General features: G+C 44.0%; 1 protein-coding gene across 1 annotated transcript in view; it reads left to right on the forward strand.

Annotated features, from left to right (window-relative positions):
- Nucleotides 1–15,524: 15,524 nt before the first annotated feature.
- EEPD1 (endonuclease/exonuclease/phosphatase family domain containing 1) overlaps nt 15,525–17,990 on the forward strand; it is an 85,946-nt gene continuing 83,480 nt past the window's right edge. Inside the window, exon 1 of the mRNA XM_050937726.1 lies at nt 15,525–16,668. Coding sequence (XP_050793683.1) covers nt 15,809–16,668 — 860 coding nt within the window. The 5' untranslated portion in view covers nt 15,525–15,808. The remainder of the gene's footprint in view (nt 16,669–17,990) is intronic.

Genomic DNA, 17,990 nt, shown 5'->3' on the forward strand with positions numbered 1-17,990 from the left:
CTCCTAGGCAGGGACGGCTGGGAGTCTCCACGTCCTGCTACCCAGGCACTGCCCCCGCAGCTTCCCATTGACTGCTGGGGCACTTAGGGCAGGACATAGACAGGGACAGGCTGGCAGCCACGTGGAGTGAGCAGGCAGGAAGCTGCTTAGCTCCACCGCGCTGCCCGTGGTGAGTGGGGGCTCTGGGCTGCTTGAAATGGCCTGGAGGATGCACAGGGCAGGGGTGCCCAGGGTGGAAGGCAGGGCTGAGGAAGAGACCTGGCCACAGACAGTGCTGGAGCCGTGCCCTTACTGCCTGGGGACCAGGAATATTCCTGGAGCCCAGGCACCACAGGCCCATAGAACTCGCCACCCATGGAGGTGATAGAGGCTGGAAAATTAGAGTTCTCCAGGCAGGATGAGAAGGCTTGTGGGTGTAGAGACCCTGATACCATGTAAAGAAATCTTTCAGCAAGGGAAAGGTGCAGTCCAGAGTGCCTGCAGTAATGAAAGTGTCACAGAGCTCTAATAGGTGAAAGTCTCCTATCCAAGAACTGGGAACCAGTGAGGTAAGGTGTTCAGAGGAAAATTTAGCTGCCAAACTCTAACAAGCCTCTGCTGAGCATGTCACAGCTGCTCACTTTTGTTTTTGCCAGTGGGTGCTCCTCTCTGCCCCCTCCCTGCCCATGTGAGTGGTGGGCAGGGCCTCAGAGGAAGAGGCTTAGTGGGGGTGGGGCCTTGGGAGGGAAGAGGCTGAGCAGGCGTGGGGCCTCAGGGCAAAGCAGCAGGTGGGGCCTCAGGGGGCGGGGCCATGGTCTGGACACCAGGGCCTATGGTCCAGGTACCAGGGCTCAAAAGATTAATCCAGCCCTGGGGGTGCTGAGGACCCTTTATTTTTTCAGTGGGTGCTTGAGCCCCAGAGCACCCGAGGAGTCAGCACCTATAGATTATGTTCAAACAGATTATCCAGAGACTTATCATTTGGCCAAATATGGGTGAATTTTCCTGGAGACAGCAAAAGGCCCATACCATTGCTGACACAAAGGTGACACGTCTCCTCTCAAATCTCAAGTCTGTGTTCCAGTGCATGGAGCCGCTATAGCTCCTTAATGAAACAGTTGTAAGAATTTTTAACATGCGCAAAATAATGTATCGTTTCCCTCCCCCCAATATCATTCTTGGAAATGGCTGAACTGTTTTTGCTGAAACTTTCCACAAAAAAAATCAGTCTGAGGTAGACAACCAGAATTGGAGATTTCAGCCCAAATGTTTTCAGTTTGGCAAAGTTATAAGCAACTGAAAACAGGGTCTTCTAATGCAAAATGTCAGGCATCTTAACAATAGTTGTTGCTACCTGCTCTACCTATTATAGATTTATCCTGATGTAAGGTGTGCTAACCGCTAAGAGTATCTCACCATATGTTATGGCACTATATAGTGAAGTGTAGGATGCCATCCACAGCTTGGTTTGTTTTTTTGTTTATTTTTTAAACTGTCTGAGTTCCTTGATTTTTATATTTTGAAAAACATATTGAGTTTAATGACAATTCAACCACTTAGTTGGAAATGTTCATTAAAAATAATGATTTTCTGGATTGGCAAGTTTGGAGCAAGTGTTTTGATATTAGATGTGGTTAAAATATTTTGCACAAAATGTTTGTCAACTGAAAAAGGCCTTTTGTTCACCCAAAATGAAACTTTTCACAAAAACAGGATGACACTGTTGAAATCTTTCATTTTCTGCAACAGTTTTATCAATTTTTTAAATTAAAATTATGTTTGAAATTATTGTGGGACATTTTGGTTTACTGAAAATGCTGGCTCTGGTAAGCAAAAAAATTTTATGCAATGCCAATAAACAATTTGGTTCAGAAATGTTAATAAAAATGTCATGGAACCTTTCTGGAAAAACAGAAGAGGGCTCCCCTTCACACCCTGCAAAAGAAAGTTAAAAAATTTATTTGAAACTTTCCCCTTCTTTCAGCCAGTTCTAGTTGATGTAAATATTTGTCTCATTCTTTTCAAACACCCTTAGTACTTCACTTGCAAACATGGAGCCTGATTCTGCAAGGTGGCAGCTGTTTCCACTCCTCTGACATGCTGAGAAACCCCAATTATCACTGAAATCAAAGGAAGTGGAGTACTCACCACCTAGGAAACTTTCAACACCTTGGAAGGTCAATCCCAAAAATATTTACATTGGTTCCTCTGTGAACCATTAGTAATTTGACAGGATAGCTCCACAGGGATGTTGAACTTGAGATATCTATGGCAGAACCTACCCTCTGGTATAGACTACAACAGAAAAATTACAGGAGAAAGCTCTGTCACTCGGAAGCTTGCCTCTCTCACCAACAGAAGTTGGTCCAATAAAAGATATGACTTCACCCATCTTGTCTCTGTAATATCCTGGGACTGACACGGCTACAACACTGCAAACATAGGAGACAACAAGAAATTTACAATATGCTTTCATTTACATCAGAACTTGAAAATTTGTGCCACCCTATCCAAACCGGTGAGGACAAAAGATTACACTCACAAAAGAATTCTCTTCCCCCTCTTTCTCTGTGCCCAAACTCAAAGACAATGGAAAAGTTGTTTGTCTTTTAGCAGAATTAGCCCTTTAAAACCACAGTTTGCTCCATACGTGGCACCAAGGCAGACTAAGGAAAGCTCAGTTTGCGGATCCTGCCCACAATCTCATCTGCTGGCATGTGCTGCTTTGTATCTCAAACATAGCCACTTCGGGTCAGATTCTGCCACGCTTCCTCATGTTAAGTAGTACCTTTCTCTGTAAGTAGTTCTATTCTCTTCAGAGGAACCACTTGCAGACTAGGGTACTACTCAGTGAAAGTAAGGGTGGCCGAATCTGGTCCCTGGTGTGTAATGCTCAGAACAAATCATAAGGACACACATGGTCTGATTTTGAATTCTGTGTGCATCTGAGTTTCCTATCGATTTCAGTCGGCATTTTGGGGTATACAAGGATGCAGGATTGGGCCAACAATGTCAATTACAAGTGTATACCTCAGTCAACAACTTTCATAAAAAAATGCTAACAGGAAAAAAAGAAATGATAAACCCACTAATATTCTGTCACTTGCCATCCTGAAAGGAGCTCTGTGCAGACGGACCCCTGTGCCCATGTGAAGCCCTGTTAATGATATAAGCCACCACAGGGAATTTCTACAATTCATAGCAGCTGGGGTAGAGGGGGCCACATGCTACCCCTTTACAAAAAAGCAGCAGTAGTGCTGCCTCCCCAACCCAGAACTGTCCTGCACCTGCAGGATGGTGCTTGAAACAATATGTGTCTGGCAGCGCTCCCCCCCGCCCCCCCGCTGTCCCCCGCAACCATAGCCATTCAGAAATCACTACAACTCACAAAGCATCTTTCTACAGGCTGAAAAAAATCACACTTTGACAGCTCTTTGCTGAGATGTATGTGAACTCTGCATAAGAGCGTATAACAAAGTATCTGTGCTGCATGATTTTGATGCCTATAATGTGGTAAATATCATCCCCACTCTCAAGTTCCCTGTTTAGGATAAAGACTGTATCTACCTAAGGATGACTATCCGCTCAGCTTGAACAACTGAGTACCTGATACTGGGTTTGGTGTCTTATTAACCAGATGCTCCCCAGCATTTGTTTTTGTTGTGATCATGTATGTATGACTTCCTCTTTGAGCGCCCTATCTTTGTGTGTCTTGTGTATGGGTCCACTCTGGTGAGGTGCTCAGGGCCTTCAATTCCTCTTGAAGTCAGTTGGGGATGTGAGTTAAGGGTGCTCATCACTTTGCAGCATCAGGTCTTATGAATCATATTATAGTCACTCTTCAGTACCTTAATTCACCCTATCACTGTAAAAATTCAGGCATTTGCTGCAGGCCTGAAATTCAGTCTAGGTGAATCATGTACAGAGATATTAACATAACAAGCTGGCTAGTGTGTATAAGAACCACTGCTGTTTGCTGGATGGAATCTGCACTGATGGCCAATGACACAAAGATCACCCATTACTAATGTATAAACATTCTCCATTAGCGTAAGTGGTGGGATGAAGCCAAAGTATCTGGGTTTTGTCCTTGCTGCTGCTGAGAAGTTTCTGTCAATGGTGAGCAGAAAAATGACAAACATAAAGTTCTAGGAGGCCAGAGATTTGTAACAATTTGTGCACAATTATCTATTTACTATTTGTTTTAGCATGAATCTTAATAAAAATAATATTTTTGGAGGGTGGGAATAAACATGTAATGCCCTGTCTCAGGGGGACATTGTACAGCTGCCAGGTCACAAAAGCTCATGCAAGGCAGTGACGACTGATTTTTATTTTTCTTCATGGCTCTTCAGGTCTTCTCCAGAATAGATGATACATGGGTATATATTTTATAATCAGACTTTTGGAGTTCTGAATGTGATCTCATATACAACGTTACATGCAGTAATTATAAAAATTGTGACGTCTAATGTAATTAGGATCCTTATTTGAATTGTGAACTCCTTACTTTAGGCTACATTCTGCAAGTCTTATCCATAGTCAGTAGCACTTTGACGTCAGTTAGTCTGTTGTGAATAAGTATTACTCAACATGGATAAGGACTGAAGACTATGGCTTTAAGACTGAAAGCTCTCTTCAGGGCTGTTTCTTTCTTGTATCTTGTACAACACCAAGCACTCAGTAACTTAGCATCATGTTCTGGATAGTAATTATATCATTACATAACTGTATCATTATCATCTTTGTGTCATTACAATTAATGGCATCACACTTTAACAAAGGTAGGTCAGTTCTTTTATTATTGTCAAATATGGAGAGTATCTCTTTGAAGGGTATCTGCACATCTTTTTGGCTTTATTTTGGGAAATCTCTCATTGACTTGAACAAGAGAAGGATCAGATTCCTTAAAAAGTACTTTTCCTGACTTATATGGGAATTGTTCGCATTTCTTTAAATACGAAGCTTGACCTGACTACATCAAATAGTTCCTGAAATACTAGAGTCCAAATGGTAGAAGTACTTAGTGAGGCAACCAGTACTTTCGTATCTCTGTAATTATTATGAACTATTATTTATATAGCACCATAAATGTAGATTTTGCTTTAGAAAACAAATAATTAGAAATAATACTTAATCTTACCTCATGGTTTTCAGTCGTAGATTTGAACCTTACAAAGGTGGGTGAGCATTGTACAGAGTGGGGGGAGGCACGGAGAAGTAGAGACTTGCCTGAGGGTACCCAGCAACTCAGGGGATAAATCCCACTTCTCTTGATTAAAAGTCTTTGTGCCTTAGGTGCTGGAAAACAACTACCCCGGAAAACAACATCTCTCCTCCAAAAGATCTTGTTATGTAACACCAATGTAAACAAAAGACAGGGGAACAGTTGAAGTCCAAGTAGACTATGAGAGAGAGCACTGAGAAAGAGATCAAAAAAGGGAGGGGAAGGGAGAGAGTTTTCAGGGGGAATTTGAAGGACAGGTATTTGAAGGAGGACTAGTTAAAGATGGAGATGGCAGGTTCTTCAAGCAGAAGGAGCAGAATGAAGACATGATGCCAAAGATGGAGAAAATGAGATGGAGCCAGTGAAAAGAGGAGTGGAGAAAAATTACCCCCACCTCTCAGTGAGACTATTGTATTTATGTTTTATGCGTCTTACATAAAAGTATATCTGATAAGGAAGAGATTCATGTTGGAGCTCCCTGGAATTTGGAAGAACATTCTAAGTGTGACATGGCCTTCGTATTCATGCTTTAATTTAAACAAGAGCCGATACCTGACAGAAAAAAGATAGGAGAACTACACAAACAAATGATGAAACTGAGCCAGTCAGTCATCTTATGTAAGTCAGCATAGCTCAGCTCTGAATCATTGGGAATCCTTCTATTGGTTTTAATGTAAATGGGATCTGGCCCTTAATGAGGGTGTTTCCAGTAATAAGCATGCAACCAAATCTCTACATACTGTTTCTCTTGACAGTGCTCCAAGGAAAGGTTCTCAAACAAGTTCAAAGTCCGTGGGTGTGTGAGTTCACCAAGTTATATTTATTGGTAGCTCAAGACATTACATGTAAGAGATCCAGGCTTTCAAGGCTGCGGGTTGGAACATGGGGAAGGTTGCCATTAAAGCATGGTACCTGGTGTAAAATAGTGTTCTAAGTGAGACCTCCTTTATTCCAGAGACTAAAGCCAGTTCCTTAATGGATCTATGATAATTAAGAACAACTGAGGAACTGACTCCTACAGAGTTGTTCTGGGTTAGGGGAAATTTTGGTTTCTAATTAATACATTTTTTTCCAAACAACAATAAAGAGGCAGAGATGGAAATAAACCAATTGCAAAACAAATAATAGTATCTAGTTCTTATATAGCACTTTTCATCAGTAAATCTCAAAGCACTCCACAACGGAGGTCAGTATCATTCTCTCCATTTTAGATAAGGGAAAATTGACACACTGAAGTAATAAACAATATATCAATCCCCACATAGAGACCTGACATTTCCTTACATATAAGAATAGCAGAGAAAATAAGGGTGCAGTTCTGTGGCTTTTACTCGTGAATATTTCCATTGTCTTCATTGAGACTACTCATTTTAATGAATCAGACTGGGTCCTGGAGTTTTAGTAGAAGTAGCAAACAATACATAGTATTCACCAGTAACCGAGGAACTTTTCTAACGCCTAGTTATAAAGCAGAATCCATGGATTAATTAATTTATGTTGTTAAAGCTCTTTGAACATATAAAGTGCTTATTTGTAAAGTGATGGTTGTCTACTGGCAATCCTAACTGAAGAAAAAAACAAAAGATGAATTTTTTAATAATTCAACATTTAAACCTACAGGGTGAGCCAGTAGTTAGTAGTAAGTAATAAATGATATTTCAATAAAAAATGCAAAACTATAGCTGGAGTAATCATTTTTTCTGCAATGAAATAACAAAATGAACTGAAGGCAGACCTGCATGAGGTCTACTTATCAGTTTTAGCATTAAACATTAATGAATGATATTGATTTCCTAAAATCGTAATGCCTGGAAATAACAGTGTGAAATTCCTTGCAGTGTCTATAAGGTCCATAGTTCACTGTAAATTAACAGTCCGATTTGCTTGTGCTTTAAAACTCTATCAGCCACAGAGGAATTTCAGCCAAAGACATTTGAAGGGTGAAATATATATTAATGATAAGGAATGTTGGAGAGACTATTTTCTCAACTGAGAAGTGACAAAGTCCCTTGCTGACAAAGCTTTGGGTAGTATCGGTGACACAGAGGCCGATTTGTGGATCACTACTTTGTGTCAGCAACTGCATCAGGCCTCACATACTCTCTACACTTCACACCCTGGAGTAATGATATTTATTTAAAAGGTGATGTGTAATATATTATTTGAAATCTAACAATGCACTAATCATTAATAATCTTGCATGTTGTATGTATACAGTATATATTAAGAGTTACGAATCTATGCTGGAATTTCACTTGTGTGTTTAAATCAATCATGGCGGAGATGGTAAACAGGTCTGCCCTAGATAAGGAATGTGTTTGCTTCTCTGACCAGCCCAGTCCTAAAGCGGAGAAAAGAAAGGTTCATTTCCATATTAGCTAACAAGTGGGAGAGGAGATAGCATGATGTCTACACCCAGCAGGAGAGAGAAGCTTGGTCTGGGTTTTACCTTTCAAAGAATTTACTGGTGTACAAAGACATGGGGTCTGAACCTCAAGTGATACGCGATTGACTCAACTGATGGTATACAGTATTATTCCATTATAAAACTAATATTGTGAAATGTAAATATTAACATTATAAAGAAATTATGTATACTCATTGACATTAGGCTTTACATTCTGTGTCCAAACACAGGGAGAAAGAGGTCTCTGCCAGACAGGAAGGAACATTACTTCTATTTACCTGTCTCCTATGTAAATTAAGCATGGTGGATTCAAAACAATGGAAACCCTATTTACATACAGGAGGATGGGAAGCCCACAGGAAGGGGGAAAACATCATGAGAACATCCTGCCTCTTGAAATGACGTCTTTGACCTTTGGAAGCTATAAGCAAAAACAGAAGCCATCTTTGGCATGCATCGCTAGACAGACACAAGGGAACAGAGCTCTTGGAACCTGAGAAAGAGGGATCCTTCAGCTAAGGGAGGGTGAGGATTGAAGTCTCAGGAAACTGTGTATAGGTGAGAAATCTGCTTAGGCAAAGATCTTTCACCTAGGAAGACAAGGGAAACCAAGCTTTTGTGCTTCTGTGGAAGGTCCTGACTTGAGAGAAAGTCATCCATGGATGGAAAGAGGAACGATTGGTAAGAAATCTACCTTGAACAAAGTCTTAGCCACTAGAACATGTATTTTGTTTTGTTTTCATTTTATCTTCATTCCTTATAATTGAACTCACCCAATCCTATGTATATTTTAATAAATGTGTTTTATTTTTTACTGTAACCAACTCAGTGCTGTATCCGAAGGGGAGTATTTACTCCATAAAGTTAGTAAGCTGTAATGTGTTTTTGTCTATTTAAAGGAGTAACAGACCTCATTGTTACTCTGGGTGGTCCAGGCAAGGGCTGGACACTTATGGGCACACGGTTTTGGGAAAATTCAGGACTGGGAGTGTGCTGGGGTTACTTTGCTGGTTGTAACCAAGGCTGATGGAAGCCAGAGCTGCTGAACCAGGGCTGTCTAGCGCACAGACACTCAGGGTTTGACCTGCATGCTTGTAAGCTGGCTGTGAGGGTCCCAGGCTGGGAGCTACAGCATCAGGGCATTTCAGACACCCAACATTACAGGGCAGGTGGTGACACAGTCTGGATTGCACCTCGAAGTGTGACTATCTTAGGGCAACAAGGAAGAGGTCACTTTTTAAGTATTTGGGAAGGGAGGGAGGAAACTGCTAAGAATGTCTGCTTGCCTTAATGTTCTACACCATCCAAAGAGTAACCTAAAATAACCATAATATTGTAGCAGACCAGCTAATATATAGGGAACCACTGTCTCCTTCTGACTGTAATCAGCACTACTCAACTGGTTCCCATAAACTCTATATTGCCATGCTAATATAGTCTTCTTCCTTTCTGTTGGAGGGTGGGGCTTGTTCTTTTGGAGCATGTGAGCTCTATTCCAGCTATTGGTGCTGAGTTTCAAGTAGTTTGGCTTTTCATGAGGCAAGTTCAGAATTTGTGCTTATCTTGTGAGACAAATTCAGCACCTGCTATCTAATCTTTCAGATTGAGGATAATCCTACCAGAGACAAAGATTGACAGGTGTCTACTGTGGTCATTGCATATTGGGAAGTCCTGCCCAGGGTGAAGAGAAGAGCTACTTCTGCTTATATTTTACACAGCCTGAGTTCAGTGTTTCACTGTGTCAGGTGACACTTGACCACCTAATCAATGGCAGCCCAACCCCTTTGGCCCAGCCTGGACAGCTTAACTAACATAGCCTATGGTGACAGGGAGATTATTTTAGTTGTCTTCATGAAAACCTTGTTTGTCAGTTGCCAAATTTTGCTAGTGGTTCAAGTGCTGCTGGAGGTGATGTTGGGTTTATTCATTAGAAACACTTCTTTTAATGTCCCTCTTCTATAGAAATGTAAATGTTTCAGTTAATCAATACTCCCCACACCCCGTTTCCTTCTTTTTGTTATGTAACAGGTCTCAAAACACACTTCCAATGCCATTCCATGTGTAGCTGGAGTGGAATCCTGTCTGCACTGAAATCAATAGGATTTTTGCTTGCCAGTGGAGCCAAGATTTCATGTCCCTGGTCCAAAGGAATGGGACTCAAAAGGAGACTACTATATTCTGATATAGAGGAATGCAGCAGCAAAATAATTAATTATCCCCATCCCAATTTTAGATTTCTTGAGGCCCTCCCATAAAAGGGACACTTATTGGGAAGGATGGGCTTGTATAAGGCATCTTCTTAAACAGCCCAGTGACAACTGCCTGTACTGAATGGTTATTTGAGGAAAATGGTATATGTACAGTCAGTGGTGCCAAACCAATATTGCTCACAATCAGTGTAAGTGAGACCTGGAAACTGCTGCTATCACATGGTCAGTTGGCCCTCAGATAGGGATTTGAATAGATGGCACTGAAAACTGAAGGGCACAACAAGACCTTCTGCTGAGCAAAAATTATGACTCCTTTTATCCCACCATCATGCAAAGGACTGTTTGGTTGAGGCTATGTCACATATAAGATATATTCCAAAGATCAGGACCTTGGAACACAGATTCATAGAATTTAAGACCAGAAGGGACCATTATGATCATCTAGTCTGACTTCCTGCGTTTAAGTGAGGCCTAAGAACCACACTGAATAATTTCTGCATCACGCCCATAACTTCTGTTTGAACTATAGCATACCTTTTTAAGATATCCAGTCTTGATTGAGAGACTTCAAGTGATGGAGTATCTATCACATTCCGAGGTGAGTTGTTCCAATGGTTAATTACTAGAACTGCCTGGGAACTGAAATTTTCTTCCTGTGGAAAATTTCACATTTCTGGAGGGAAAAATATTCTGAAACAGAACAAAATCAGAAATGCAAAATTTTCTATGGGAATTAAATTTTTGAAAACTTCTGAACTGGCTGGGCAGACGGGGAGGTTAGTTCCCCATCTGCTCAGCCAGTTGCCAGCCTGATGCGCTGGTTTCCTGGCTATATTGCTTGCTAGCTGGGGAGCCAGGGAGCCAGACAGCCCATCCATCCACCCATCAAGTCGGCAGTCCAGGGAGCTGCTGACCTACCCACCAAGGGAGCTTGGGGTGACAGCTGCCTGGCTCCCAGGTAGCCTGGGGAGCTGGTTAACCAGGGAGCAGGCAGTCCTCCTGTCTGGGCTGCCCATCAGGGTGGAAGTGGGGGAATCTTAGGAAGCCAGCTGTCTAGGGAGCCTGGGAGCTGGATAGCCTGGTGGGCTTCTGGAGAGCTGGAGATCCCAGGGAGCCCAGCAGCTCTCTAAGTGAGCAGCTGGGGCATGCTGCCAAGGAACCAGGAAATATGATTTCCATCAAAAGGTTTGATAGAATTAACACATTCCAGCAGGGCTGTGATCAAATCAACACTTAACCTTTTTGGGCTAGATTCAGAAGGGGAACTTAAGTGCCTGTCTTCAACTGGGATTCACAGCTGTGAACCCTTTCTTGGAGTTAGGGCTGACCTGGCTTAGGTGCCTTTCTCAAGATAAATTAGAAAGTGGTAGTCCCCTTGTAATGTTTAGCTTAGTGGTTAGAGCACTTACCCAGGCTGTGGGAGACCCAAGTTGAATTCCACAATCTTTTCGTTATTGGCCAATTGAGTTCCATATCAGTCTTTCCATGATTGTGCTCAGGATTATTGTCAGGCTAGCCAATTTTTAGTTTCCTAAGTCAGTGAAATGTTGGCACAATATTAGCTTTCTTCTAATCCTCTGGAACTTCCCCATTGTTCCAAGATTAGTTAAAAATCAACACTAATGGTTCAGAGTTCTCTCCAGACAATTCTTTTAACTTGCACCAAAGAGTATTATCTGCTCTTTCATATTTAAAATGGTTAATAATTGGTGCTTAACATCTTCCCTAGTTACTGATGGGACAGAAACAATTTCATGTTGGTGACAAGGGTTTTCCTCTTAGTGCTGCTCCAATCAACAGTCTTTTTTATTTTTAAATACAGAGGGCCCAGTCCTGCCCCCAGATGCACAGGCACAACTCACATTGATTTCAGTGCTTAGTTACTTCTTTAATCAGTTTGTTTAGCATTTATTCAATATATCGTAGAAATCTACCATAACAAAGATGAGAATTTTCTACACTACAGTAAATAGCTCCAGGGGCTCTTATCCCAATATTACTGCAGTGCAGAGAACACTCTTTTAAATTGTTCTAATCTGTGCTTTGCAGAATTAGGCCCAGTGTGACTTCTGGTGCACTGGAAGCTGTTCTCATGGTTTGGAATTCATTAGATTTTCAATGCAAATGGAATCATTTAATCACTTGAATAAGTACTTCTTGCACTGCCAAACTAAGCTACTAATTTGCTACATTTCTTGTAAATTCAAACAGGAAACAAATGTATAAGGTCATGTAAAATACACAGTACAGTACTCACTGCAAATGTTAAAGCACTGGTGCATAAGTGAAGCCCAAGGGCCCAGTGCAGCCAGCTCTTCCCTCAAATGTTAAATCTTCTTTCCCTGCACCTTTGGTGAGAGGTTGAAGCTGATATAAATGCTTTCTATTTTTGGTGTACTAAAATACTTTATATTGATCTACCATCGATGATGCAAGAAAAAACCACTATTGTGACCATGTACATTTATTCTATTAGATGTATCATAGAGAATCAGTAGTTACTTCTGATGTTCATATTAAGTATTTGTATTATGCCATTTTAATCTAGTTGTGCATATAGCTGGCATCTCTAAACATATGTTGCTCTTTTCCTCATTTTTCTGCCCCTGTTCCTTCCAATTAGTTTTACACCCACTTGTGATGCCCCAGACTTTAAATTCTTTGGGGCAGAGTCAATCTTTTTCAGAGTTTGAACAACATGCAGCACAATGGGATCTGCGATTATGCCTTTGGAGTTTGGTGACGTCTCATAATACAAGTACATGGCTGAAGATGGAGAGGTGCCACCGTGGCTCTCCTGTGTTGCAAAGTTTGGACATATCGCCACACAGGTTAAAGGTTTACCAAGCCACTGGAATCTGTGCTGATTTCCAAGCCATGCTGGGGTCAGTTATCCACGTCTGAGCACAGATCTGTGCCAGGAGACAAGTCCTTTTTAATAAGGGCACCCAGAAGGGCTGATGTCCAAATGCTGTGACCATCAAAAAGCCCTGGCAGATTAACTGCAACTTCCCAGATACGAAGCACCGGCTGCGGGTTAGCATAGGTTTGCAGTCAGATCCATTCGTTCATGTCCGGGTAGCACTCAGAAAATGCAGTGCCAATAAGCTCTACTGTGGTCATGACTCTCTCCCCTGCACCACGGTTTCTGACCAAGTGCCAGCCACTTGAGCAAGAAGCTGCGAAAAGACCCTTGGCGGTGAGAATTGCTCTGAGTAGCCCTGACAGAGAGATCTCTAGACCTCCCCCGTGCCCCCCAGCTGCTTGGTCCCTGCTATGCTGACACCACCTAGGGTGACCAGACAGCAAGTGTGAAAAATCGTGGGGGGGGGGGGGGGGTTATAGGAGCCTATATAAGAAAAAGACCCCAAAATCGGGACTGTCCCTATAAAAACAGGACATCTGGTCACCCTAACACCACCTGAAGCTGGCAGTATCCAAAGGGCACGCCCAGGGCCATCCTTAGGATTTATGGGGCCCTACGCAGTATTATTAAACTGGTGCCCCTATGCCGGATGGCAGCCCAAGCTCACAGCCTGGTGGGGGAGGAGGAGGAGGGACTTGACAGCAAAGGATAATGAGATGCCCGGCCTGCCTCATGGTGGCGGAGAGTCACAGTTCCCCGCAGAGACTTCCATGCACTCTCCCTCATGCAGAATGGACATGAAGAAAGTACTTAATTAAAAGCACTAAAATTTGGGAATAAAAAATGTCAGTCACAGGTTTTTTGATATGCCCTGAAGTTTGTCAGAGATTTATTTGCAAAAACTTCATAGTAAGGGTGAGTCAGCTGTCCTGCTGAATACAACATTACATATAATGGAATACATGATGCAGCTCTTCACTGTTTTACATTTTCTTCATCAGTATTTCTAAGCTGAATTTATATTTTAAATGTACTCAAATCTTAAGCCAGAATTCCAGATTACTACATATTTAACTCACTGAAACAAAGACATTATTTTAAATTAATCAGAGAGGTTTAGTGTGTTCAGAACAATGTTCATTGCTTTTAGAAAAAGGGAACAGTAATTTACTTTGTGTGATCTCCATAACAAGAGACATGGTTATGAAATTTCACCAACTTTAAAAAAATATGTTTCCAAAGATTTTAGGTATAACAAGGATTTTACCTTACTAAGGTACTGATTTTGCTGGAGGGTTCTTTTAAAACTAGTTTGTCGGCTAGTCAGAAGTAAAGAAAGGGAACTCTTTGTCCCGCTATTTGGAAGGGAAGGACTGTTGTCCCTTTAAGGGCTCTCTTCAGTGGGGAGTGGGGAGAGAGGTGGTGAAGGGATGGACAGAAAGGACAGGAAGACTTGGAAGCACTTTTTTTTTTAACTATAGTAATTAAAATGTGTATTTTAGATAAGGGAGGTCTTTTGAAGGATTTATTTAAAAAACTATGTCTGAAGATCCACACATTTAAGGCTAAAGATGATTGTGCATCTAAAACTCTATGCAAGCATTTTTTAGAAATGTGATTTTATAATCTTCACCAGCTCACTAATGAAATATTTTTAAAGCAAATTTTAAACTAAGGTCCTGTAGACTGACATGTTCTGTGTAAATATTACATTAATGCACAACTGTTTTTGTCAGTAAAGTCAGAAACTGACAGTATAAAAATTTATTTGGGCATAAGCTTTCGTGGACATCTGATGAAATGGGTTCTAGTCCACAAAAGCTTATGCCCAAATAATTTGTTAGTCTTTGAGGTGACACAAGGACTCGTCCTTGTTTTTGCTGATACAGACTAACAGGACTACCACTCTGAAACCTGTCAGTATATACCTTGGGGTTGGCAAATGCCTGTTAAATGGCTTTATTACCCCTTGAATGTCTCTTTAACAGTTTCAATGTTGTGCTAATAGGTCTGGCAGGCTGGAGGTTTTTTTCACTTTTAACTACTAGATTCCCTCCCAAGGAAGACTCACCAGGCTAGAGCAGCCATCTGTGGGAGCCTGCAGGAAGGGTCAGAACAGGGATAGGAAAAGAAGAGGGTGGACACTAAGACCCAGTGGTGCCCCAAATTTTCAGGTGCCCTACGCAGCTGCCTATGTTGCCTATGCCTAAGGACGGCCCTGGGCACGCCAAGTAGGGAAAGGAAGAGCTGATCAGCCACCCCTCCAGTTTAGGTATCTGTCGCTCCCGCCAGGGCTGCTGCGGCCGCAGGTTGGGCTCTGCGTGGGAGGCAGGAAACCCATGTGATTAGCCCAGGAGGAGGCCAAGGCAGCTGGCACCTCCTCCCTTGCGGAGGGAGGGAAGCGCTGGTGCCAACCCCGGAGGAAAGCGACGGGGCAGAGGCGGTGCCGGGCGAGCAGCGCCGTTGCAAGGGGCTGGTGAGCGGCTGAGCCTGGAGTCAGCAGCGGGGAGAGCCAGGTGCACCCGCCTTTGCTCTGCGGGGACCAGGGCTGGGAGGGAGAGTTGGGAGCGAGCTGTACGCGGGCTGGCTAAGTCTCGGCGGCGGCGGCGGCAGGCTCCTTCCCCTGCCTCTCCCTGCGCAGTCCACAAGCAGCCCGGGGCGGGGAAGAAATTCCGCGAAGAGGAAGGAAGCGGAGGGGGGCACCCCCAGCGGCTCGGCTGCGTGCTGCGGCCGCTGTCCGTGTGTGCCCGGCTCTCCCTCTCTGCAGGCCGGGGCCAGGCTGCAGCCCGGCGCGCGGGGAGCGTGGCTGGCCGGGGGCAGGTTGCCGGCTGGCGTGTGTGGGGTGGGCAGGAGGCGGGGATATTTTTAACTTCCCCTGTGCTCTGAACCCTGCCCCGCGGCCAAGTTCTCGGGTCTGGAGCCAGGCCCCGCCCCCTGGGCGATGCGGGGCTGGGCCGGGAGAGCTCCCACTCGCCGGGGTAGTGGCACAAGTCCGCTCCCAGCTCCGCAGTCCGAGGGGTGCCGCGCGCTGCCTTGAGCCCGCAGCTCGCCCCGCTCGCGCAGCAGGTCGCAGCGTTGCCCGCCGCACCGCGGGGTAGGACCGACTCGCGCCGCCGGCCATGGGGGGCAACCTGGGCTGCCACCGCTCCATCCCCCGGGACCCCTCGGACCTCTGCCACAGCCGCAAGTTCAGCGCGGCGTGCAACTTCAGCCACATCCTGGTCAACCAGGAGCGGCTGAACATCAACAGCGCCACGGAGGAGGAGCTGATGACCCTGCCCGGCATCACCCGCACCGTGGCGCAGAGCATCGTGGAGTACCGGGAGTACATCGGGGGCTTCAAGAAAGTGGAGGACCTGGCGCTGGTGAGCGGCGTCGGGGCCGCCCGGCTGGAGCAGGTCAAGTTCGAGATCTGCGTGAGCAGCAAGGGCAGCTCGGCTCAGCACTCGCCCAGCTCCCTGAGGAAGGACCCCAACCCCGAGCCGGCGCCTCACCTGGCCGCCGCCAGGCTCAACATCAACACGGCCTCGCCGGCCCAGCTCATGAGCATCCGCGGCGTCACGGAGAAGATAGCCCACGGCATCGTGGACTACCGCAAGGAGCACGGGCCCTTCAGGAGCATCGAGGACCTGGTGAAGATGGACTGCATCAACTCCTCCTTCCTGGACAAAATCAGGCACCAGATTTTCACCGAGAGGTCACGGCCCCCTTCCACCAATACCAACGGGGGGCTCAGCTTCACCGTCAATCCTCACCCCAGCCCCACCTCGCTGAGCCTCCAGAGCGAGGACTTGGATTTCCCACCTGGGGGCCCGACCCAGATTATATCCACTCGCCCCTCGGTGGAGATGTTTGGCGGGGTGAGAGATGGCAAGCCTGTGCTGAGGGTGGCTACCTGGAATCTGCAAAGCTGCTCTGTTGAAAAAGCCAACAACCCTGGTGTGCGAGAGGTTGTGTGCATGACGCTGCTGGAGAACAGGTAAACTGCTCAAATGAAATTGCATTACTTGGTGTTCGGTGCCTTATGTTTCCAAAAAGCTGTGTACTTTGATCCTCATTACTACTTTACAAAGTTCTATGTACCACCCTCATTTTTCTTGGCTCATCCTTAACTATAAGGCAGTGATGGTGGTCTTTCAATGCTTTGGACCAAGTGGGTTAGTGCATATTTTGGGAATGTGTATTATGGAAAGATCAGTGGGCATACTCTTTGTTTCCCTCTGTCATGGCAATACAATCCCAGGCATCTGCATTTCTTTAGAAAGTTTTGTGTGAATGTATAACAGATTATATTTTTAATTTAACTACCTAGGCCTATAGTCCAACCTTCCAACCCTTCAAATATTGCCAAATGAATCTAGCGCACATTCATAAGTGCTTGGGATCTTTAGCCAGTGTAGAATGCTGCAGTTCATCTGGTACCATGTAGCAAGCCATTATGGGCACCCACCATTGCTCTGTGATGTGCAGTAGTTATTTACTCACAGGTGTGAGTCAAGGTATAAATGTTCTGGGACATTGTCATGGTAAAGGTGGTTGCAATCTGCTTACATCTCTTTTTGTCTGTCTGGTGCTGAATGCCCTATGGCTGGTAGTAGCCTTCAGAGGGAAGAGTAATGCCTCTGGAACCTGCTATCTCAGGCAGTCTGCCAAAGCATGGTTTTGGTGAGCTTAAGGGCACAGTTCAAGACCTGTTTGACTGGTCAAAGATTGGACTGACCTTTAGTAATGTCATGAAATAGTTCTTCTGTTCTTTATGAGTAACAGGAGTAACAGGTTGTGCCTTATTTTGTAACTGTTTCATTAATGTAACACAAACGTGCTTGGATGATGGGGATCTGTATACATTTCTATGATAAATAGTTGCTTGCTAAACTCTCTGGTTTAAATTGAAGCCATTTTCCCATCACAGAACTGCAAAAGAACTCTGAAGACAACTTTTCTTCCCCTTCCTTCCACAATTAAAAAGACAGCTGATCTCATTTTGTTGTCCAATGTTGTGAAACTAACTTTGCTCCCTTACAAGTTTTAACCTGAAACAGGTTTGTTTGGATGACTCTCAAACCTCTGAAAATGGGATATTTTGGGGATAGAAGTGCTGACAAGCCATTATCTGTTGCAATATTAGGAGCACTATGTGTTTTTAAAACTGTACTGTCAAGTTGAATAATGGTAATTGTTTATGTGATTGCAGAAGTCAGGCTAGCTAGAAATACAATATGTTTTATCACATTATGTTGTGGTTCTTGTTTTGTTTAAAAAAAATAAAGCCATGGCAATAGGTAGGAGAAGTGTGCTGTC

Source organism: Gopherus flavomarginatus, chromosome 2 (genome assembly GCF_025201925.1).
Source record: "Gopherus flavomarginatus isolate rGopFla2 chromosome 2, rGopFla2.mat.asm, whole genome shotgun sequence".
NCBI lineage: Eukaryota > Metazoa > Chordata > Testudines > Testudinidae > Gopherus > Gopherus flavomarginatus.